Source organism: Leptonychotes weddellii, chromosome 14 (genome assembly GCF_054177405.1).
Source record: "Leptonychotes weddellii isolate Sample4059 chromosome 14, ASM5417740v2, whole genome shotgun sequence".
Classification (NCBI taxonomy): Eukaryota; Metazoa; Chordata; class Mammalia; order Carnivora; family Phocidae; genus Leptonychotes; species Leptonychotes weddellii.
Genome location: NC_138382.1, coordinates 71,892,232 through 71,916,367, shown reverse-complemented (window position 1 = coordinate 71,916,367; position 24,136 = coordinate 71,892,232). Strand labels below are relative to the sequence as shown.

The 24,136-nt window shown below is 44.7% G+C and overlaps 1 protein-coding gene and 1 long non-coding RNA gene across 4 annotated transcripts in view; one reads left to right on the top strand and one right to left on the bottom strand.

The window, feature by feature from the left end:
- Nucleotides 1–5,265, bottom strand: part of PBX3 (PBX homeobox 3) — a 160,256-nt gene extending 154,991 nt beyond the window's left edge. The window contains exons 1-2 of one of the 3 annotated variants that reach the window (XM_081803582.1): nucleotides 4,873–5,265; nucleotides 3,858–3,931 (exon numbers count right to left, since the gene is read on the bottom strand). In XM_081803582.1, the coding sequence (XP_081659708.1) occupies nucleotides 3,858–3,931; nucleotides 4,873–5,072 (274 nt within the window). In that variant the 5' untranslated portion in view covers nucleotides 5,073–5,265. Of the gene's footprint in view, nucleotides 1–3,857; nucleotides 3,932–4,085; nucleotides 4,720–4,872 lie in introns of those variants that run through there. The other 2 variants (XM_081803584.1, XM_081803583.1) reach the window with 2 other exon arrangements.
- Nucleotides 5,266–6,059: 794 nt separating this feature from the next.
- On the top strand, nucleotides 6,060–19,872 carry LOC145716941 (uncharacterized). Its single transcript, XR_014139880.1, has 3 exons — nucleotides 6,060–6,532; nucleotides 14,351–14,414; nucleotides 19,004–19,872. It is a non-coding gene; the product is annotated as an uncharacterized LOC145716941 (long non-coding RNA).
- The last annotated feature ends 4,264 nt before the right edge of the window (nucleotides 19,873–24,136 follow it).

Genomic DNA, 24,136 nt, shown 5'->3' with positions numbered 1-24,136 from the left:
TTAATAGTCATTTTCTTCTCCTTAAAATAAAAAATACTTCAACCAGCCCAACCAGCCAAGCAGGCCTTTCTCTTCCCCTGCGGACACCTCCTGCAGTAGAGAAGTTCATTAAGTTTTATGATCTTCCCAAGTCAGTCTTGCTTATAAGCCTCACAAAGGCCACAAATCTGGCAAACCATCATGTATGCCATTAGACATTACTAGTAAATGAACGCTATTTAGGGTCTGTGGTGGCAATAAATCAGAGTTTGGTTGGCAGCTATCAACATAGAGTATTTTAACCTACCATTTAGAAAGGAAAAGGTTGTGTTGATTTTTTTTTAATACAAAACAGTTTTTTCACAATATGATTCAGATTATATACGAAAATGGTGGATTTTCATTAGAATTTTTAAAAATACATTTATTTCTCAAAAAGAACCATTTTCTTCATTTGAACTCTCATAATTAAAGGCTTTGGAAAGAAGGCAGATTTGTGAGGATGGAATATTTCACAAAGAAAAGTACTTCAACAATCAGATTAAGGTGGCCAAAAAGATGTGAGGGAATGCACCAAAATAAGTATGTAGGTGAGGAGACCTCGGAGCATCAGGGATATTTAATAAGATATAGATGGTAAAATATGACTAAAAAGTAATTAAGAGGAAAATCTTAACATATCAACAATTATCTCGCTGGTTTCTTAGTTTAAAATAGAGAAATATGTTGATTTTAAAGCCTATAACTCTTCAGTTGCTTTCAAACTGCATAAATATCACAACTCAACTAGAGATGACGTTTCTACTCAAAAATAATTGTACAATGGATTTTACAAAAGAATACATTTTCAAGAAAAGGCAAGCACCTCATAGTAAAAGTATACTTTCCCTACCTCTGAACAAGAAAATAATATAATTGTGGTAGATTACGCATTTATCTGTCAGAAAGGAAAAATACCTTTTCATATTTGGTAGGAGAGAAAAAAGATGTTTTCCAAACTAAATCCCTCATGTGCATCAGAACTGGCTATGTTCACTGCCTGATCAGAAACCTCAAACTCTACTGGCAGATATATAGATACGGAATTTTTTTTTAAATGATTTTGTCTTATTTTAGGAGAATCACAACTGAAATGACATTATCCATTGAAGTGACAGTTTTCCCCCCCACCTTCCCACTAGTCAACCCCCTACCCCTCCATTATGCAGAATAGAGTCATCACATAATGTTCCGGTTTCTCTTACAAATGACTAGGTAAACTTTCTCTACGTTGCAGAGAATTAATCTTTGGATACTATATTATTAGATTAAATAAAATGATCTAAAGAAAAATCATTATGCAATACACATATATTCTACAATGCTTATTTTATTAGTTCATGATGTTTCCAAAGCAGAACTGTGGGAACAGATGTGAGGAAGAAGGGGGGAGGCCTGGAATTTGCTGCCCTGCTTTCTTTGCCTTGGTAACACTAATGTCTACGCAGATGTTTTATTTCAAATCAAGGATACTAGGTCCAGTGTCCCTGTCTCCTTTTAAGACTAGTTTTGGAGGGTGAGGTGGAGCTATGGGTAGTAGGGGAGAAAGGAGAGGAGAGAAAGAGCTTCACCCCCATCAATCATTTGGTACTTAAATCCCATCCCTCTCGAGCTTAGAGAGGCAGGCAGGAAGATGCCTCAGCCCAGTCAGCCGCCTTTACTCTTTGTCGGCTGCTGGCTTTTTACAAAAGAGATAATGTGCAAACTTGAATCTGCTGGCCAAAACATAAAAAGAGGATCTAATTTACAAGTTATCACTGAAAGCCTCAGAAACAATTTTCAAAACACAAAAATTTCCTTTGTCAGCTACCTCTTGCTTCTTAAATAGCAAGAGCCCTAGCAAAGCTCTCTCTGCCAGTAATCCCAGACTCTGAAAAGACTTGTTTCTTTTTTGTAACTCACCTTTGACATGAGGCTGACTATACTTTCCTTTCAGAATGGTGTAACTAAGTCTTGTGCAAATAAGCAACTAGAGGACTTATGCCTCCTAATTGAATTCTGCCTGCTGCTAAATGTCTAAACAAGAAAAGCAGTTTGCTGGGTTTGGCTCTCAAGCTGGCTAGGCCAAAACTTTAAAAAGGCAAAAAATAAATAAATAAATAAATAAATACAAATAACGAGATGGGGGTGATAGGGGAAGAATATCAATCCCACCTCCCTAGTAATATAATGCCGTGTAAGTTGAATCAATCTTAATATTCACAACATAGTCAATACCCCAGTGCTTAGCTGTCAGCAGAAACTGAAGTGGAGCCCTGATAGCAAGAAAATCCTTGGACATTAAGCAACATAATTTACTGAGAATTGTACACTTTTAGGCTTGTAAACTAAGAATCTTCAAGATTTAATGCTTGATGTCTTATTTTATAGTCAGATAAAAATTATCTACCGTTTTAAATCACAATGCTTCCTAAAGGTAGCTAAAAATCAAGAGTAAGTTGGTAATTTAAAATGCCTATGGTTTTCAAAATGTAAAATCTATCTTTAAAAGAATCACTCAACATTTACAAACCATGAATACTATGTGAATGATAAGCAGGAAAACTACTCTTTAAGGATCTCGATATTTTCTGTTAATTATGGTTTTAGCATATATTTTAATAGGTAGCAATAATCCATCATCTTCTCTTGATTACTTTTAGAATCAGAATAGCATTGCAGAGTGAAAAATATGTTTAAAAGGAGGACAATTCTCCTACCAACTAACATGTATATTCAGTGTGCTATCATTTGTGCACTCGATTTAAACACAATGACTTTTAATCTTTTAAATAGCATCACTTGGATATTGGATATTGCTATATCCTGGACTTTAACTCTCTCTTCTATGCCTCAACTTAAAAAACAGCAACTTTATAATACCTTATAGCTAACAGACACACACACACACACACACACACACACACACAAATCAACAGTAAAGCTTGCTTAATGCACTTTTTTTTTGCCATATACAGGGCAGATAATGCCAAATCCGAACTAAAGCATCTAAATTAAATTTCTAATTCCACTTGAGTTCCTACTATCACCTCAAGGCTAAAATACCTTTAATTTTAAAAAGTCTAACAAGAAAATTAAATTGAAATGAATTGCCAGAAATTTGTCTGTTTTTGTAGTTTTTATTCCAGCACTTCTGTAAAACCTGTCTTCTCATATGTTCCCTGCTTTGAACACTTCAAAAATTGTTTAACCTGCTAATGTGAACCTTTTTCTACTTTATAAAATATACTAAACATATTTACAATGTAATGACTTCAAGCATAAAATTTAATGAAAGTAGTAATAGATGTAACACATTGTATATGCCTAAACACATCATTACCCTTTCTTGCTCCTTAAAAGTAGCCTTCCCAACTAAAACACTAATTCAAACATCCTACTGGAGTCTGTTCAATTGCATCTATTCTTCGATCTGTGGAGCTGAAGCTTAGGACTGTCTAAGTAAAACAAAGTTCGGGCGATGCTTCTCCCGGGGACTCGGTCCCTGGCATTCAGTCTCCCGTTGCTCCTTTTAAAAACTGACATACAAACAAGGCGAAAAGGAGCGGGAGAGGGCGGTCAGCGCTCCAGAGCCCCCTCCCTGCCTGCAGCCAGGGCCGGCCGCCTGGGGACAGCGACCCAGCCCGGTCCGCATCTACACTTCCTTTTATACCAGGAGCGGAATTGAGAAATCGACTCCAGATTTATTGCAGTTTTTTCTCAAGACCAGGAGGTGGGAAGGAGAGAATGATCAAAGATGGCGGTGCCCAAAAGCAGCAGCTCTCAACTGGAGAGTGGAAGGAGTAGCTCTGACCCCACCTCGGGGGTCTCCAGGCCCACTACGGGGCGCAGCCTCTTACCTGTTTTCTCTTTGATCTCACACAGGACGCTGAAGAGCGCGGGTTTCATTCTGTGACAGTTCAGGGCATGTTTCCTAAAAAACAAATAGCAAAACACAAAGGTATTAGCATCACCTATGGAATAATATGGCGCCTTCCTTTAAGTTAGACCCAAGATTTAATTCCGGCCCTCTATTTTGGAAGGCTCCTTGGAACCATGGCAAGTCAACAGAAACTCAAGTTGACTACTTAGCGACAGCCCGCAAGCTCCGGCGGCCAAAGATCCAGCCCGAACCAGGCGCGACCCATCTGCCCGGCAGGCAGCTGCCTCGGCGACCGCAGGGCGCGAACCCGCGCGGGGAGCCTAGATAGCGGGGCAGACGACGGCTACCCGGGGGAGGGGACGGCGCGGAGGGACTCCCGCGTCCGCCCTCCGCAGGGGGAGCGGGCGCGGCGCCGGCGACCGGCCGACCACGGCCGGCGAGCGGTGACAGCTCGGCAAAGTTTGCGAGGCGGCCCTCCCTTCCCCGAGAACTTGGCCGGCCGCACCCGGACCCGCCAGGGAACCGCCCATCACCCCGCCGCCCGCCCAGCTGGGGCGGCCACCCGCACGGCGAGGTCGTCCCGCGGCCAAGTGGAGCCCGGCGCCGCGACTCCGGGACGGAGGAGAAAGTTGCACTTCCCGCAAGTGCGGCCCGGGGCCCTCTCGGGGCGGCGTGCACAGGGTCCAGGCGGGAGGTTTGAATCCGTGGGAGGGGGCCGGGCTGCGAGAGGGCCGGACGGGGGAGGGCAAGAAAACCACAAAATCCTAGTGGCACCAAGTCAGTCCCGTGCCCCGAGAGCAACTTTGCCGACTCCCGCCCGCGTCGAGGGGTGCGGGCAAGTCCCCCCGAGGCCCTGGCAGGCGGCCGGTTTGCGGAGAAAGTTCCCTGCCCAGAGATGAGGCCCCTGCCCCGGGCGCCACCCCGGGCCCCGACTCGGCCGCGGGCCCGGCTCCCGCACACACACAAAAGATGCTTAATGAGACGACACCAACTTTGCTTGCGCCTCGTCCAAGCTCTGGTCGGTGATGGTCATGATCTGGTGGAGGATGTCGCCGATGTCCTGCTTCCTGCCGTCGCCGTCCGCCCCTTCGTGGCCGTGTGGGGGAGGCGGCAGGGCCATGCCCCCCTGCACCGAGTGGCCGGCCAGGTTCACCCCGGCCAGAGTCTGCAGCATCCTGGATTGATCGTCCATCCCGCCGCGCGCGGGCGGGAGCGGGCGGCGGCGGCGGCTGAGGCGAAGGCTGAGGCGGCGGCGGCGGCGGCAGCGGCGGCGGAGGCGACGAGGGAGGAGAAGAAAGAGGGGGAGGGGGAGGGGGAGGCGGCCGCGCGCTCCCCGCCCGCGCGGGGAGGGGGCGGCCCGGCCGGCGGGCCCGCGGCTGAGGCGGTGCAGACGGGAGCCCGGCTCCGGCTTCCGCCGCCGCCGAGGCTCAGGAGAAGCGCCGGGCGGAAGCGCCGGGCTCCGCGGCGGTGGCGGAGGCGGAGGCGCCCGCTGCCCTCACGCGGCCGCCGCGCCGCCGCCGCGCCACCGCGCGCCCCGCCGGGCGGCCCCGCGCAACTTGCTCCTCAGCGCCCGCCGAGTTGCCGGGACGCCCGCCGCCCCCCGCGCCAGCCTGCGCACTCGTCTGACTCGGCCGCCGCCGCCGCCGCCGCCGCCTCGGCCAGGCGGGATCCGAGCCCCGGCGGCCCCGGGGGAGGGAGCGGCGGCGGCAGGCGGCGGCGGCGGCGGAGGAGGCCGGCGGGCGGGCCGAGGGGAGCGAAGGGGATGGAGGAGGAAAGTTTGGGAGCGGGCGGGCCGGCGCAGCGGGGCGCGGAGCCCGATGGAAGGCCCCGGCGGGGTGCGCGCCGGGCGGACAGCAGATTGATGGGGCGGGAAAAGTCGCCGCCGCCACTGCCGGAGCCGCGCACCCTGCCAGCAGCCGCCGCGGACCGGGCTCGAAGGCCGCTCGGCTGAGGGATTGACAAGCTGCCAGTGCCACTCACTCACTGCGGCCCCTGCGCCCGGGGGGAGGGGCGGGGGCGAGAGGGAGGGCGGGGAGCGCTCCGCACGCTCCGCCCCCGAGGGCGGTGCGCGCGCTCATTGGGCTTTGCGCCTCCCGCCGCCGCCACTGGCACCGCCCCCGAGTTGCGGCCGGCCCTCTCTGGCCTCTGATCCCCAGCGCTCAAGAGCGCGCCACCGGATCCTCACGCCTGGTCGCGTCCTCGGCCCGCGGGACAGGCTGCCCCGACCCGCAAACGCTGTGCCCGCACCGCGGCGCCTGATCTCTAGTGTTAACAGTCATGGGTGCGAGGAGTTGTGTATGGGACACGGAGCAACTCGTTCCAAAGCCACCCATGTGCTTCCCCGCAGCGCCGCGAGCTTCACGCCTAGGACAGCGCCTGGTACATTTTCCCGCTCTTCCCGTCAGGAGGTGGTACCCTCAGGGTTCCGGCTGCCCGTCCCAGGCCAATCGTATTGCGCTAGGAGCCGAACGGGGCGGGACAGAGGCAAGAAAGCGTTGTCCCAATTGGAGCGTTCGAAATGTCCTGGGCAGAGGCGGGGAAGCGGTGGATGGTTGCCCCGCCCCTCCCGGGATCACCCTAGTAACCGAGAGGGCGCTGCTTGGAGTTGGCGCCAGCGCTCAGGCCTTGCGCTGTCCCTCAAGAGGTGACCAGGTAAGGTGGGAGCCTGTTGTCCCGCATGCTTCATGTCTGCTCTGAGCGGATCTGAGTACTGTACACTTTCTCTTGAAAGGGGAGCATAAGAAAATGTGTCACAGGGAAGTGGCTCCGGGAGGAGGGAAAGGGCCTGACATCCAGGACCGATTCAAGCCTTACAACACTTCACACACTCTGCAATTCTTGGTAATCCAGGGATTACTCCTTTGGCAGGGTTTGCTTTTAGCTGCCTCCAGATGGACCAAAGCTGCAAAAAACGAGCTCTTTATCACAAAGATAATGTTTACTTAAGGATAGACTGGATTTCACTTATCAACTTACCCCATCACCATGAGTCAATTAATGTTGGGGACCCCAGTCACAGATTTTCATACTTTTCTTCCATTGTTCTCTGTCTACAAATGACTAAAGGCTCACATTATTTAGGGATCTAGACTTCTGGCCCTTGTGGACGCTTGAGCTTTCTCTTAACCTGATTTCCCAAACAGCTTCAACATGTTTTCTCCATTTGAGATTCACAGAGCTCATTCTAGTTGGGTCCTTTGGTTAGGTGGTTCTGAAAAGTCTTATTCCTTCCCCAAACACAGTAAGCTGTCTTATTTGAAACCAAAAATAGGGGTATGAGATATGAAAAATGGCTCTTACTCTGCAGGGTTTAATGTAGGACAAGCAGTTCTTTACATGCCAGATGGATTCTTGGAATGAAGCAGGCTACTCGGTTCCAGGTTCTTTCCTTCATATGTTGTGTGTACTTTTAAATACTCCCCACTGCAAAGCTAATAGCTAACCTTACAGTTAGGCAAGCTAAAATCTTTACAAACTGCACAGCTGCTGGAGAGGGAGTTCCAAACAATCCACTCTACTTACTTCCAAAGAAGCCCCCTCATGTTCATTAATATTCCCTGCTCTTCTATAGCCCATTCATATGTCAAGTTTCTGATTCTTCTTTCAAGCCCCTATTATGGGTTACTCATAGTCATCATTGATTGGCCTTTCTCTTTATTCTTAACTTGTTTTTCAAAGCTGTCACTAAATCCTTCTACATTTTTGCATAAAGGAGCAAGAGCAAACAGCCAGTCTTTCTCGCAATTCTTTAATGCTGAAGATGTAAAACCACAGAACTCTATCTGAAAGATGCCTTAAGCTCTAAATTCCTTCCAGCTCTAAAATTCATTGATCCTGTGACTCACTATCAGGCCACCTTCCTGCCCTTCTAGGCTTATAATCTTGACTAATCAGTCATGAGGATGAAGCTAATTAGCAATGGGGATTTATGGTTATTTCTAGCCCACTCCAAAACAATGAGTTATGTAAGCAAAGCAACATATATAAAAATGTAAATAAAATTAAAGAAACCACTTAAGCAAATAAAGGCAATTGGGAACTATGGGCTATGTAAGCAAACTGGAACATAAAAACATAAATTAGAATTAAGAAAACAGTTAAGCAAATGCCAGCAATTAAGAATAAAACAACTTGTTAAATGTCTAACACCGCAGCTATTTTATGGCACACACCTCTAAACCCATGGTCATTCAGTGATGTGGAAATTTGGTATCATAATTCTGCATTAAGTGATTGGATTAGATTGACCTTCTGCTTGGAAGGTTTCTCTTTTTCTTATTATCAATATGAGTTGCAGTAAAAGCCAGAGGGTCCTAGCGAGGATTCCCTCATAGGCTCATTGACAGTCACCATTGATTTAAAGTGTAAATTCTTTTAGATTAGTTTCCAAGCCCCAATAAACAGTGTCAATTAATTGCACATGTTCCAAGATCTCTTGTGCCTTTGCCAGTTTCTCGTGTAGGATATTGCCTTGTCTCCGCTCAGCAATCTGAGTCACGTGGTTTGGTGCCTTCACAGATAATAGAATAGAACCTCCCTAAGTACCTGAATCCATCTTTGCTCTTTCTAAGGCACTGATTATTAAAAAGTCAAGGGAAATGTAATTTACTCTTGGTGAGTGTACATTCATGTAAAGTTAACAGTGACAAAATGGTGAAAACCAAGTAGGGGCTCTCTCATATCCATCCCTTTCCATAGGTTTATATTAACATCACCATTGCCTCTGTCATCAATGTGGTGATCGTCACGGCAGATGCCATTATTGAGCTCTCTCAGGGTGGGACATTATGCTCTGTGCTCCCCTTATTTCATCTTATTTCAGTCTTACGACAGCCCTGTCCTGTCTAGGTCAGGTTATTATTAAACAAGGAAACAGAATGAGAGAGGGTAAGGAAGTGACACAAGACCACAAAGCCAGTAAGTGCTGGCCTTGGATTCAAATCTTGATCTGTGTGGCTGCAAAGCCTGCCCTATAAAACACTGTGCAAAAAAACGTCATTTAGGGGTGCCTGGGTGGCTCAGTTGGTTAAGCATCTGCCTTTGGCTCAGGACATGATCCCAGGCTCCTGGGATCAAGTTCTGCATTGGGCTCCTTGCTCAACGGGGAGCCTGCTTCTCCCTCTCCCTCTGCTGCCCCTGCTTGTTCTCTCTCTCTCTCTCCCTTTCTGTGAAATAAATAAATAAAAATCTTTAAAAAAAATTTTTTATGTCATTTAATCAAGGTTACTAAGTAAAAACCACCAGGCCTTAACAGGTGAACTGTAAATTAATGAAAATAAGTAATTAGTACTTAATAAAAGGAAGATAAGCAACTCTTTTAGAGGAATCTGGGTCTCATGGCAATGAAGGAGGGAAATGCAGACAAAGCCCAGCCAGGCCATCCTCCATGGCCACCTAGGACTTTGCCTCGCTGCCCACCTTTCCTGCCATGCCTATCTTTGCTGATCTTCATCTGCTCTAAACTCTCAGAACATATTGCCTGAAATGTGTAACTTACTACCATACTAAATAGTCCTGTGTTGTTTGCTCTCCCATTCACCTGTTAGTTTTCTCATCTAGTTCATAAGCATGTTAAGGGCAAGGTATTTTGAGGTGTGACTACAACATGGTTGATTTGACTTAAAAAAAAACAACAACAACATCAACAACAACAAAACTTGGACAGCTAAGAAAGATGTCACTTTGGAGAAACTGACTAGATACTCACAAACATATCATTGCTCCGTCACTATAGAAATGACTCTTTAGAAGTGGTCTTTACAGTTGCTAGCACATGTGACATGTGACAAATCTTCATCTTCTGAGGCTTTCTTTGAGCAACCAAAGAATCAGTGGGCTAACAGTGCACCCTTCTACGATGTGGTCCTTAAAAGAGAATATTTATTGAAATACGTAATTTCTGGGAAGTTTGATAGAAAGCCCCATCTCTCTGTTCTTTCATCCCTCATAGCACCTAATACAATGCAGTGGCATACACAGTAGGCACTTGGACCCGACACTGTCAGTTGCTTGCCCACTTCCTTCCATGCTGATAGAACTGTGATTTTATTCCTATGGCAATGTGTTCAGTCTCCGTTAAGGACTAAGTCAACTATGAACATCCTATCCCCTGCCTTCTGAGCTTTCAAGGCACAGGGATGATGGGATGACTTTCCTATTAAAAATAAGAGACAGACATGGCTCTTGTCTCCTTCCTTCTACCTCTTTCCCCCTTTGAATGTGATTCTGATTCTGAAGCAGCAGTGGCAGCCGTCTTGTGATAATGAGGTGACAATATGAGGATAAAAATCAACAGAGTTTGGTGGTTTATCTCTGTGGTCTCCCTCCTCCAAACCCATAATTCCAGTCTAATCATGAGAAAAACATTAAACAAATTTCAGTTGAGGGATATTCTGTAAAATCTCTGACTAGTACTCCTCAAAACTGTCAAGGTCACCAAAAACAAAGAATATCTGATAAACCATCATAACCAAGAAGAGTCTAAGGAGATATGATGACTAAAAATGGTATCCTGGATTAGATTCTGGAACAGAAAAAGGGTATTAGGTAGCAACTAAGGACATATGAGTAAGCTATAGACTTTAGTTAATAATAATGTATCGTGGGATGCCTGGGTGGCTCAGTCATTAAGTGTCTGCCTTCAGCTCAGGTCATGATCCCGGGGTCCTAGGATCAAGCCCCGCATCAGGCTCCCTGCTCAGCGGGAAGCCTGCTTCTTCCTCTCCCACTCCCCCTGCTTGTGTTCCCTCTCTCACTGTGTCTCTCTCTGTCAAAGAAATAAAGTCTTTAAAAAGAAAAGTAATAATAATGTATAGCTATTGGTTCATTAATTGTAACAAATGCACCATATTAACATAAGATGTTAATAATAGGGAAACAGGGTGGAAGGTATTAGAGAACTCTGTACTACTCTTTTATTCCAAAATAAAACATTTATTAAAAACAAAAATAAACATGGTAAGTGGGGAAGAAAGACAGGAAAAGCCTAGGTGCCTGCAGATATTGTTGACTATCTGAACACAACAAGTAATTGCTTACTCCCAGGTTCCTAGTTATGTGAGAAAATTTAATTCCTATTTTTAAATTCCTATTGGTTTGGGTTTTCTGCTACTTACAGCAAAGCTGATCTAGCACTATAATTACATAAAGGAATGATAGAGGGAAGAATAGCCTAGCATAGTGCCTGGTACATGGTAGGAGCTCCTACAGGTTGGAAGATGTTATCTAATAAAAAAAAAAAAATTGCATGATCTTTGCCCTGGGTTCCTAGGAGGTAACTTCTAAAACCTTTGCAATTTCCCAAGTGAGAGGAGTATCTCTTTTATTCATGAGCCCCTTGGATCACACCTGAGTTTATGCTAACAAGAAGACTCAGGATAGAGACTGATCACCAGAAAGACCAACCATGTAATTAAAGGGTTGGGGCTTTGAGCCACTTCATTCTCCCAGGATGGCAAGGAAGCTGGAGATTGAGTTCAATCATGTGAGCAACGAACGACCCAGTCATGCCTATGTAATGAAACCCTACTAAAAACTCTGGACGCCAAAGCTCAGTGGAGCTTCCTGATTGGGGAACACATTGATGTATCAGAAAAATTATGTGCTCCAACAACACAGGGAGAGAGCATAGACGCTCTGCATTCGGGACCCACTAAGATCTCGACCTACATGTCTTTTCATTTGACTGGTTCTGATTTATATCCTTTATAATAAAACTATATGGGGCGCCTGGGTGGCTCAGTTGGTTAAGCGACTGCCTTCAGCTCAGGTCATGATCCTGGAGTCCCGGGATCGAGTCCCGCATAGGGCTCCCTGCTTGGCAGGGAGTCTGCTTCTCCCTCTGACCCTCCTCCCTCTCATGCTCTCTGTCTCTCATTCTCTCTCTCTCAAATAAATTAAAAAAAAAAAAAACTATAATCATTTCAAGAGCTCTTTGTCATTTAGTGAATTATTGAACCTGAGGGGGTCACTTGGAATACCCAAGTTTGTAGCCAGTTGAGAAGTACAGCTGGTCTGGGGAACCTTGAACTTTGACTGGCATCTGAGGTGAGGGCAATCTTATTGGGCTCTGCACTAATTATCTATTGCTGCATAATAAATTACCTCAAAACTTTTTGGCTTAAAACAACAAACATTATCTTAGACTAAGTTTCTGTGTGTTAGGAATTTGGATGCAGCTTAGCTGGGTGCCACTGGCTTAGGGTCTCTCATGAGGCTGCAGTCCAAGGTGACAACTGGGGCTGTAGTCACCTCAAGGCTCATCAGGGGGAAGGTCCACTTCCCAGCTCACTCACATGGCTGTTGGCAGGCCTCAGGTGCTCAATGACTATGGGCCAGAGACATCGGTTCCTTGACCCATGGAGTCTCTCTGGGGGACAGCTCACAACATAGCAACAGGCTCTGAAAAGAGTGAGAAAGCCAGAGAACAAGCAAGATGGAGGTCAGTCTTTTGTGTGTCCCAATCTCCTGACACTTTTTCTGTGTTCTCTCTTAGAAGCAAGGTACTAAATCCAACCCACGCTCCAGGGGAGAAGATCACACAGAACATGAATATCAGGGAGAAGGATCACTGGGAGCTGTTATGGACTGAATACTTGCACCTCCCCCCAGATTCATACATTGAAGCCATACCTTCAATGTGATAGCATTAGGAGGTGTGTCTTTGGGGGTGCTAATTAGGTTTTGATGAGATCATGAAGGGGGAGACCCCATGATGGGATTAGTGCTCTTATAAAGGGAGGAAAAGACACCAGAGCTTCCTCTCTCTGCCACGTGAGAATAGAGTGAGAAGGCAGTCATCGGCAAACCAAGTAGAAGGTGGAGGGCTCATACGGGCAAAGCTAGGCGTCGTCTTTTTTTTTTTTTTTTTTAAAGATTTTATTTATTTATTTGACAGAGAGATATAGCGAGAGCAGGAACACAAGCAGGGGGAGTGGGAGAGGGAGAAGCAGGCCTCCCGCCGAGCAGGGAGCCCGATGCGGGACTCGATCCCAGGACCCTGGGATCATGACCTGAGCCAAAGGCAGACGCTTAACGACTGAGCCACCCAGGCGCCCTAGGTGGGCGTCGTCTTAAAGGCAGCCTAACCCGTCCTCCAAATTTAATTCTCAATGACAAATCAAATCATGGTGTGATCCTTGCCCTCTTTCTCTCACTTACATTCCATGGGATCTACCTTTGCAATGTGCTTCTTGGCCAGGCCTTCAAGGTCCTCTATACACTACCCTAGTTCTATCTCTCTAGTCTTATTTCCCACTATTCTTTTTCATACATTCAATGTTCTCATCACTCCTATTGTCCCACACTTTCTGGCCTCCTGCCTTTTGGTCATGCTGTTCCCTTTAATAGGAATGCATGCCCCAATCTTACCCATCTTCAAAAATGCTGTTCAACTTCTTTCACATACTGTGTCTTACTGATCCTCAAAATAACTCAAATATTTTAAGACAAGTAATATTAACCTCATTTTATAGATAAGGTTCAGAAAGTAATAGCAGCTTACACTTACTGAGCACTTAGATTGTGGCAGCTCCATGTTAATGGTTTCTCATACTTCATCTAGTTAAACCTTCAAAACACTATGAGTTGGGCATTAACCTCCCCATTCATAGTTGGAGAAACTGAGACCTAAAGATGTCAAATAACTTGACCAAGTTCACAAGGCGGGTAAATGAACTATGATTCAAACAGGTCATCTGGCTCGGCATCCTTGTAAATAACCCCCATACCACACTACTTTTGAAGGGGTTATGTCACTTGTCCAAAGTCACAGCATTATTAAGTGACAGTGGAATTGGGACTGGAGACTTCTAACCCTTTCCACCATATATGTTCCCTCCCTGCTCTAATGCCACCTCAAGAAAGTCTCTTACAAGCCCCCAAAGGAAGTAAATCCTTCCTTTTTGAGTCCCCAATATATATATTATGGGTTCTTATAAATGTTACCTTCTTTTAGATTGTGATAAAATATGCATAACTTAATCAGTTTAACCGCTTTTAAATGTTCAGTGGTATTAAACACATTCACATTGGTATGTAACCATCTTTCCAAGCTGAAACTCTGTCCCCATTAAATACCAAACCCCCTCCTTCCCCGTCCCTGGAAACCACCATTCTATTTTCTGTCTCTGGGTACCTCATATATGTAGAATCATACAGCATTTGTTCCTTTTTGTCTGGCTTATTTCACTTAGCATAATGTCTTCAAGTTTCATCCATGCTCTAGCATGTGTCAGAATCCCTTTCCTTTTTAAGGCTGAATAATATTTCCTCATATGTATGTACCACATTATGTTTATTCATTCATGCATTGATGGACACTCGAGGTGCTCCCACATTTTAGTAATTGTGAATAATGTTGCTATGAACATAGGTGTCCAAGTGTTTGAATTCTTGCTTTCAGTGATTTCAGGTACATACCCAGAAGTGGAATTGCTGCATCATATAGTAATTCTATTTTTATTTTTTTAGGAACTGCCTTACTGTTTTCCATAGAGGCTATACCATTTTACATTCCAACCAACAGTGCATGAGGGTAAATATGTACTATTTATTTATTTGTTTGTTTGTTTGTTTGTTTGTTTAGGAGGGGGCACCCAGATGTGAACCGGGGACCTCCTAATGTGCAGTAATATGTACCTTTTAATATGACTTCTAGAAATGTATCTTGTATACTCTGTTGCTTAAAGAAAAGATCTTTTGACATTCAACACCTGAGCAACCTTATATATAATTGATGCTTGAAAAATATTTTGTTAAATAAATGAATAGAGTATCAAAAAATTACTATCTTGAAACAAGGAATCTGCTTGTATTTGAAACATACTAAAAACTTCAGAGAAGATGCAAATAGCTTCTGAACAGTGTGCCTAGAGAGATTTTTTGAAACTAGTGCATAAATCCAGAGTTTCATTTCTTAAAAACAAGTGGTCCCACAGTATATTTCTTTTTCTCTCACCAGCTTCTTGTCAACACTAGGTTCATCTCCTAGTCCTGTTTCTTTTTTAGGCTTACAATAAAACTGATTTAAAGTAAAAGTTTCTTTAAGAATTACGCTCCAATATGGTGACCTGAAAATAAATTTTCCAAAATTATTTTTCTTTACCCATAAGGGGGCCATCAAAGATTTTCTGGTGATATTATTTTCTAAGAACTTATACACAGGTTATAAACTTGCTTCTGTCAGAAGCAACTAGATATTTTTGATTATCATCCATTTTGAATGTCTATGTCAGATTTTAATGCAGAAACAATTAAAATGGACTCATAACGCCTTTTATTTTATTACTATAAGTAATAATTTTGTGTTACAGGGGAAAGTACTGTTCAAATATATATTTAAGATTTTATTTTTTAGAAATGAGTTCATGAATTATTTTTCTTATAACGTTCTTCCTACGATGTTATTGCTCATTAGTACAATAAGGTGGAAAGAAGAGAGGAGGTGAAGTAAGTAAATGATGCTTCACCAAACCATAAGATAGACATACAGGCAGAACAGGTTAGATATTTGCCTAAGATGAAATTTTATAATGCTCAGGAATTTCGGACAACTGTGATTATTCAGGGCAGTAAAAATCATGTCTTAGTTACCTAGCATAAGACCTCTCTTCCTCTTGAACCTCACACCTACCCCCATGAGTCTCCAAACCCACATTTCCTACCCCAGGGCCCAACCCTCCTGGCCTCAGCTTATTGGACCAGGGATGAGCACTTGCCCAGAGCTAAACCAATCAGCCTCTCTTCTGGGGACTTGCCCTTGCACCTGGAAGACCCTGATTTGTTTGCTGGCTACTTGAATTGGGGATATAACCTCCAGAACTCTGGGTCAGTTGTGTTAACAGCAGGGGAGAAGTGGAGAAAGCCACTTGTAAAGAGAACATTCAGGAAAGGAGAAAGAGTGTGACCTGGGAAGGGATGGGGATTGGGGAGAGGGTGGGCAGGGAGCTGGACATCTCCCAGGGTTCTGAAGGCTTTCCAATTTCTGCTTCTCATGGTGTCTGGGAGTCATTCAAGAGCCCTACAGTCTTGACTGGACAACTATAACCTGGATCCTGGCAGATGGTTTAATTTTGAATCATGTGTACATCTGCATCAGAAGTTAAGGAAGAGGGTTAAGCTCCAAGATGGAGCTGGGTGGGGTGTGATCAAGGGGGCCCAGGTAATCTGGCTGGGAAGAACAGGGGAAAGGTAGAGGCAGAGACACTGAGGGGAGCTGGAGGTTTGAGGAGAGGAGGATGAGTTCAGGTGTGCACACGGAGCCTGTGGAGCCTGCAGAAGGACCAGGGGTGAGGTGCAGTGGGCACCCGGGGTTCTAAAGCTGAGGAGAGTGGTGGGACCAGAAGGAGAGGTTTAGGAATTATTAACATCTCAACGGTATTAGCACTTGCGACAGTTAACGAGATCACACAGGGAGATTGTGAGCAATGAGAAAAATGAGGGTCTGTGACGGAGCACCAATCACTTAGGGACAGATGGAGAACAAAGGAGCCCAATAGGACACTTTGCCGTGGGAGAGAGACTAGGAAAGCACAGCAGCACAGACACCGAGAGTGTTTTAAGGAGAGAGAGGTCAAAAGAGCAACTGAGTTAAGGTCTATGAGGTGTTCCCTGGATTTAATGACACAAGCATTGGCACCCTAGTGAAAACTGTCTTAGTGGAGTTAGGGGCTGTGGCGGAAGCTTGATGGAGTCAGAGGAATGACTGGTGAGAGGAATGCAGACGTGGGTGCTTCTGAGCCTGCTTGGGGTGGGCTCATTACATGGTCTGGTGGTGGTGGAGGTTAGTAGACAGCTTTTTGGAGAAATTCAGCTGTCCAGCAGAGGAAAGAAAGGGCAGGAGCTGGCGGGCAATGTGGGGTTGGGGACTCTTAGGGGATCTGAAAGAGATTGAAAGATGTTTAAATGCCTCATAAGTAGGAGCTTGTAGTAGGAGAAATGGAGAGGTGGACCCCAATGAGTAAAGCTCTGAGAAAGTAGAGAGGATGGGGTTCGTGCCCAGGGTGATGCTGCCCTTGGTAGTAATTCCTAAGGGAAAGAAAGGAAGAAAGCAGGAGGGAGCACAGGGGAAAGCTGAACTTCAGGGTAGAACTAATGACCGTCTTGGTGGACCCCATGGGAACTGGAATGGCTCTGCAGAGTTGTCCTGAGTTAGGTCAAGAGACCTGGGCCATTATCTTCTGGCACCCACCAGTTATAGGATGCCGGCTTCCCTGCCAGGGAAGGCCATGACCCTGAGTGAGGTGGCTCTCCACAGCTGAGGCCATTCCTAAAGGGACCGGACAGCTGAAGACTGCCTCCAGGTGGCACTCCCTACAACCAGGGCAACAAACCCTTCAGTGAAGAGGGATTGCATGGGGGGCGGGGGGGGGGGGCAGGGCAGAACACAGGGTGCCCCCCATTCCTCTCTTTTACCAAAATTACAAAGTTTAAGTTCCTTGGCCCCATGTTCAACTCCCTCCATTGTCTGGCCTCTGCCCTCCACTCCAGGCTTCCCCCCGACCTTATAGTTCAGCCCTACTCCTCACTCTGATCCTTCTGTGTCTTTCCACCCCTCAGCCTGACATGGTTCTATTTCTCTGGTTCTTCCTTCAGAATCCATCTCAGATGTCGCTTTTCTGGGAAAGCTTCTCTGATTCTCCCAGGTAAATCTCTTCCTTCTCTCTTCTGCCTTGTGCATATTTCTCTTTTTTTCACTTAATTATCCTGCGTTGTCAGTTATCTCTTTCCCTGATTAGGCTATGAGCTCTCTGAGTGCAGGGATGCTGAGTGAATGATCTCAGTCTCCCCGGCCCTATGTGCTGGGCATAGAGGAGGCACTGAGTTACCATTAGCTATATGAATATGTGAATTAATTTATGAATAGATGAATGAATTAATGAGTTGGCAGAACTTGGGCTCAGTGGGCTGACTAATCTGGAGGCTAGTGCCAAGGAGGGTCAGCAGCCATCTGAACAATAATGTCCAATGGGCATGGTGAGCCCTGATCCAACCCATTTTTGGGGGGGAGGGAGAGACCGTGAGCGGGGGTGGGGGTGGGAATGGGGAGAGGGGAAAGGGAGAGAGAGAATCCCAAGCAGGCTCCACACCCACACGGGGCTTGATCCCACGACCCTGAGATCATGACCTGAGCTGAAATCGAGTCGGATGCTTAACTGGCTGAGCCACCCAGCCCCCCTCCCCAGGTCTAACCCATCTTGAGTTGACAGCCAAGAGGTCTTCTCTGATAGGTGAGGGCAATCAGATTTCTCGGAAGCAGCATTTTCATTCTGAGAAGGAAGGGGAAGAGGGTTGGAAGGGATGGGGAGATATTCTATCTCAATGGAAATAAGACTTCAGCTATTGGCTATGAGTACAAAGATAGGTTATGGCCATATAAAACCCTGGAGTAATGTAGGCTGGCAGGGCTGGCAGTGTGGGACCCAGGTCAGAGTCTTGGACTAAGGGTGTAATCTGGTACCAGTGGGTTTGGGAAAGGGAGATGACAACAGGAGGACAAGGAGGTCCAGGGTTCCCCCAGGCCCTCTGTATGCTGGCTCAAATCCTAGATGCATCAGATCCTGTTGGGTCTGGGGCTGGGTACTTCTGAGCCTGCTTGGGGTGGGCTCATTACGTGGTCTGGCAGGTTCTTCCTTCTCTACTTCCCACCACAAATACTTGTTTTCTTCAAGTATTTTCTTATTTAATCCTCACACTACACTTTAACAGTGATACGTGTTTTTTATTTAAACACTGATATAAAACTGACCATGTGCCAGGCACTGTTCTTAGCACTTTACAAATAGTAATGGATTTGATGTTCATAACAGCACTGTGAGGTCGATAGGTACTTTTATCCTGTTTTACAGTTGAGGAAATAGAAACACAGGGATTGAGGTTACATTGCTAGCAGGTAAATGATAGTTTGTATTTTACACAACATAGGAGTTTATTCATTCATTCATCAAGTAGTTATTGATAGCTTCCCTTGGACAAGGCCCTGTGCTAGGCTGTAGGGTACAGTGCGAAAGAAAGCAGGGGAAGCCCCAGCTTTCAAGATGCTTCCAGTTTGGGTCCTGCATTCCATTCCGCTAAGTCTTAGTGATTGCATATGTTCTTCACGGATGCTTCTGCTTATTTGTCTAGAAATTCTTCATCTTGAAGCCACCTTAAGGATAGAGATATCATCCTCAAGCCCTCTCATCTGCTTCTCTGGCAAATACTTGGCTTGTCTCTACCCAACTGGCTCTAGTAGGAAGAAAGCAGAACCCCATCCCTAGGAGTGAGTGGAATGCTTGGTTTCCAGCCCAATTTCTTGCCTTCATCCATACGGTCTCCTTCACCTGGAATGTGGTCTCCAACAATTCATCCTTGCCAACAACTTTGACAATAACAGCTCCGAAGACACCTTCTTTGACTGACTCCAGCCCTACTATGACAACATATTTCATGAATGCTGACTGAAGACATTGTCTCACTTAATTCTCACAATTCTATGAGAAAAATGTTATCATCTCCATATTATAGATTAAAAAAACAAAGCTCAACAAAATGAAAGAACTTGCCCAAGGTCACCCAGCTAATAAGTAGCAGAGCTGGGATTTGAACCCGTATCTGTCAGACTCTGAAGACCAAGCCAGGTTTTTTCTTTTTTCTGTTCTCTTTATTTTATTGCATTAGAAACTTATTTCCTTCACATATACAGAATATAAAACCTATCTTCACAATGAATTATGCCTCTCTGCTCTCATTTTTTCACACAAAAATTAATGACCACTTCCTGAAAAAAAACTGAAATAAATCCAGAAGCCCAAACCCTTAACCGGGGCACCATACTGCTGCTACTTAAGCTTTTGTTTCTGGAATCCTGGTATATTCAACATATATTCCACAATTATGCAGTTGCTTACGGTCTTCAGTTGTTTCATGTGTGAATTTCTTGTTTGCTCAGCTTGACTTTTATCCCCTGTGATGCACACAGTAAATGCATAATAAATGTTTGTTGAATGAATGGATTTTACATGTATCTTGCTGAAATATACACAGCTCTGTTTGATTCACTAGACTGGCATACCCGAACAAGAAATAATTTTTCTTAATGTGTCCCTTATAAATTGAACCCGACCATATTTGATTAATTTCACATCATGCATTTTTATTGCACCAATCACTCTGGTATCAGGTCATATTTATTTTAAAAACAGATTCACAAAGGGTGCTGGGCTGGAGTGACAGTGTAAATATGTTAATAATAAAAATAATACTAAAGATATTTTACTGGAAACTCTTGCATGCTAATGATGAGTAAGTGCATTCTACAGAAATACGTTTGATTTACAATGCAATTAATTTAAAAAAGATTCAGATCCTATACCATATCTTCTAAGATAATGAAAACTAAAAATGAATATTCAGGCCGTAAAATCAGAGGAACAAAAATCACCCCTAAAGACCTTTAACATTTTATTTAGAACAATAGCCCAATCACTGAAAATGGTGCCGTTGTCGGATCAAACGTGTCCAGATTAGGAAGATCCTCCTGGGTAGCCGCAGTGATTCTGCCCTGCACAGACCACGCGTGCACCCTGTACAACCCTCGTGATGCAAAACACCACATATTATCCAGTGACCGAAGAGCCCTGGCACCTTCAGTCCTGCAAGGAAAGGCTTAGGGGGTTTCTTGTTCAGGAGGAAGCAAAGTCTTTCATGTCAACTTTCATTGTGGGATGTGTGAGCATTTCCATAGTTAGGTATTTGGCCCGTCCTAGAATCCTGCTAAAAAGGAAAGGCATTCTTATACCCTATTCAAACTGCAAGAAATAAAAAATGTGCTTCATTTGGTATTTCATCACTTATCTCGGATGTTCTAAGAAAGCATGCATTCTCATGCACACTTTGAGGAAAGATGCCCATTTTTGTAATAGGATTTATAAAGTTGACTCTGCCCGCTGTGTATCCAAGAGGGGAAGAAGCAGATGCTGCCGAGCCCTCATGCACCACAGGGATCTTCCCGTCAGTGCAAAATGGTTGCGATTTTCCCTCATTTATTGAGGACAGATCTGCTGTGATGTAGCAGACACCAGACTTGGAGCTGGAACTATTTTGGCTTATTAAACAAATCTTGTGCATCACTTTGGTAAAAAATAAAATTTTAATTTCCAAAAAAGAGACACATGCCAGGTTGAGATAGTGCATTTTCATATTTCTCCGCCAGCGATTATTCACCTGAATACTGTAGAGTGAATTCTCACAATTTTCACTGAAAATACACACAACAACCCAAAACAAATAGAAAGGGACTAAAGTGGGCCTTTAAAAAATCTCACAACTTAGTAGCCAAATCATATCCCCTGAGGACCAGAATCATGGAGAAGAAAGTAACAGAAAACACAACATGAGAGCTTTTTGTTATAAGCTTTTCAGTATTATTTTGCCTTTCATCTCTGTGCACAATTACTTTGAGAAAAATAAAATTTTAATTTAAAAATAAAAGAATAAGGTAATCTACATCCAATGAGAAAAATTGAAACAAAATGAAATATAGCATAGGAAAACTTGTTAATGATGCTTAAATGTTTTGTGGTTTACCATCAGGCCATTCCCGTTAGAAACCATTTTACTCTCCGGGTATTCTTTTAAGGACCTGAAAAGGGGGGAGGGCGGAGATGACTATTTACACCCAGGAAAGTCTGTGTTTCCAAGGGATGTTTAATATAAAGAGATTAGTACAACTTCTTGCCCTTTCACCATCTCTCCCACCTGGTCTTCACGAGGTCTTCATGTGGGACAGACAGGTATGCTGTGGTTGAGGGTTGGAGCTTTGTACGCACCTGAGTTTAAATCCCTTCTCTGCAGGTGATCCTGAACAATTTACTTCTCTAAGCCTCAGTGCCTCATCTCTGAAGTGGGTACAATTATAGTAGCTACTGCTTAGGGCTAGTGTCAGCATTAAAGGAGATGGTGCATGCAAAAAAAAAAAAAAAAAAAAAAGATTTAAGTATTCCATAAATGTGAGGGGGAAATTCTAAGCCGAGTTTTAAACTCCTCTTCCATTTTTATGACATGTTGTAGGCAGCACAGGCAAACCTCACCATTTTCTTTGTGATAATGAAGTTCTGATCTTTATTCCACTCCTCCCTTCCACTGTTCTCTCTAGGCATTGTTTCCTTTTGTCCTCTGAGCAGCATGCTTCTTCCATCTGCTTTCTGCCTCCTGAAAGGTCATTCGAAATGGCCAGCGTGACCAGTGTTATACCCAGAACCGATAACATAGAAAAATTAACACCAAACGTGTTCATGCTTTTTTAGTTTTTAATGACCTTGCCAGTTAAGAGAACCAACTTGCCTTTAAACAAGGATTAAAACATTAAACTGAATTGTCCCTAGGTTGTCACAGCTGAGTTGCCAGATTCCCCCACTCCCATCCCCACCGGGAAGGAGGAGCAGGCCAGGCTCCGGTGAGTCCCATGGGACTGCGGTGAGGTCTGGCTAGAGCTGGGTTTTTTATGTGTGAGGTTGGAGGGCAGAGAGAGACTAGAAGAGCCAGTCTAAAAGGGGCTGCCATTTGAAGACGCTTGTCGGAAGGCAAGAGGAAAAAAGCAGCAGAGAAAGGGCAAACCAGAAAGATGGGTCTGCCTTGGGGTTCCTGACCCTGGGCATACTTGCCCACCTGGGCTTGCGAAGCACCAGCTGGAGGGCAGGAAGCATTCATTTAATGGTTTGGAAGAGTGGGGAGATGGGCTCTAAATCATTGCCACATCATAGAAAAGCAGCTCACCTCTTACAGCATAGAGTGGTGGTGAAGGGCCCGGGCTCTGAGGGTTCAAACCCAGCTCTGCCCTTACTAGCTGTGCTTTGGTGCACATTACCCCTCTGCTCCAAACCTCAGCTTCCTCGTCACTGCCGTGATGTAAGATGGGAGTCATTAGAACACTTAATTTAGGGTCCCATCTGTAAAATGGGAATCATTAGAATATTTAATTCATAGGGCAATTATGAGGATTCAAAGACATCATACTTAAAAAGTACTTCACTAAGGATGTATCATTCTCCAGATAGCTACGTTTCTGCTGAAACGTTACCAATCAGTGAGCCACTTCTGACCAATTTACTTCAAATTGTAACTCATCCCAGGACTTCCTGTTTTATCTTTCTCCATAGCTCATACCACTTACTTATTTTAGGTATTACTTATATTTTCAATATCGTCATTCTCCCTCCGTTAGAACGTCAGTTCCATGAGGGGAGGGTTTTTGTCTGTTTTGGTCACTGATTCTAACCCTAGCACCTAGACAGTGCCTCGCCAGGTGCTAATAAATTTAGTTGCTGAATAAATAAGTGTTGGCCAACATTATTATTACCATTTCAGGGTCAGAAACTCATGACTACCCCTTGAACCAGGAAAATAGGGGAAGAGAAATATAAAAAACTCTAGGTAGGTAATCACTTGTAAAATTTTCACCGGGTTCTTGGTGAAGTTTTCATATCTGATCCTTCACATCAATCACACAAAACGTCCTGGAATCTTTAAGGCAAAGGTTAACGAGGAAGGACAGAAGCCGTGACCGGCTGAGATCCGAGGTAGGGAACCTGCCTATTGTGTTGATCCTGGGAGGGAGACTGAGGCATCAAGTCTGGGATCCATCTTGGGGGTCAGGAAGTGTTTCTATGCCTGAGGAGGGCAGCAGATTTTCATTTTAAAAGTTTATGTTCTTCATCTATTTTATGATATGCAAGTAACATCGGGCTTTGAAATATTATCCAAAAAATACAGATACGTCTAGAGCACCAATCCTTCCCTAGGGATAGTCACTGCAGTTGTTTGTGAATGTCTATCGGACTCTACCAAAGCATTTGTAGAGATGTAGAAATGTATGTATATCTATATGTATAGATGTATGTGTATGTGCACGTATTTTTCAAAATATAAATGCTATCACACTCTATATGCTGCTTTTCAAATACCTTTTATCATCCTGTCATATGTGTTTTATATCCCTTTGTTTAACTTCCTAAAGATCTACCTCAGTTTTTAATGGCAGCAGGAGTTTTTAAGTTAATGATGAGCAATTTTAAAAATAATTTTTAATAGCATTTTTTTTTAAGATTTTATTTATTTATTTGACACAGAGAGACACAGCGAGAGAGGGAACACAAGCAGGGGGAGTGGGAGAGGGAGAAGCAGGCTTCCCGCCGAGCAGGGAGACCGATGCAGGACTCGATCCCAGGATCCTGGGATCATGACCTGAGCCGAAGGCAGACGCTTAACGACTGAGCGACC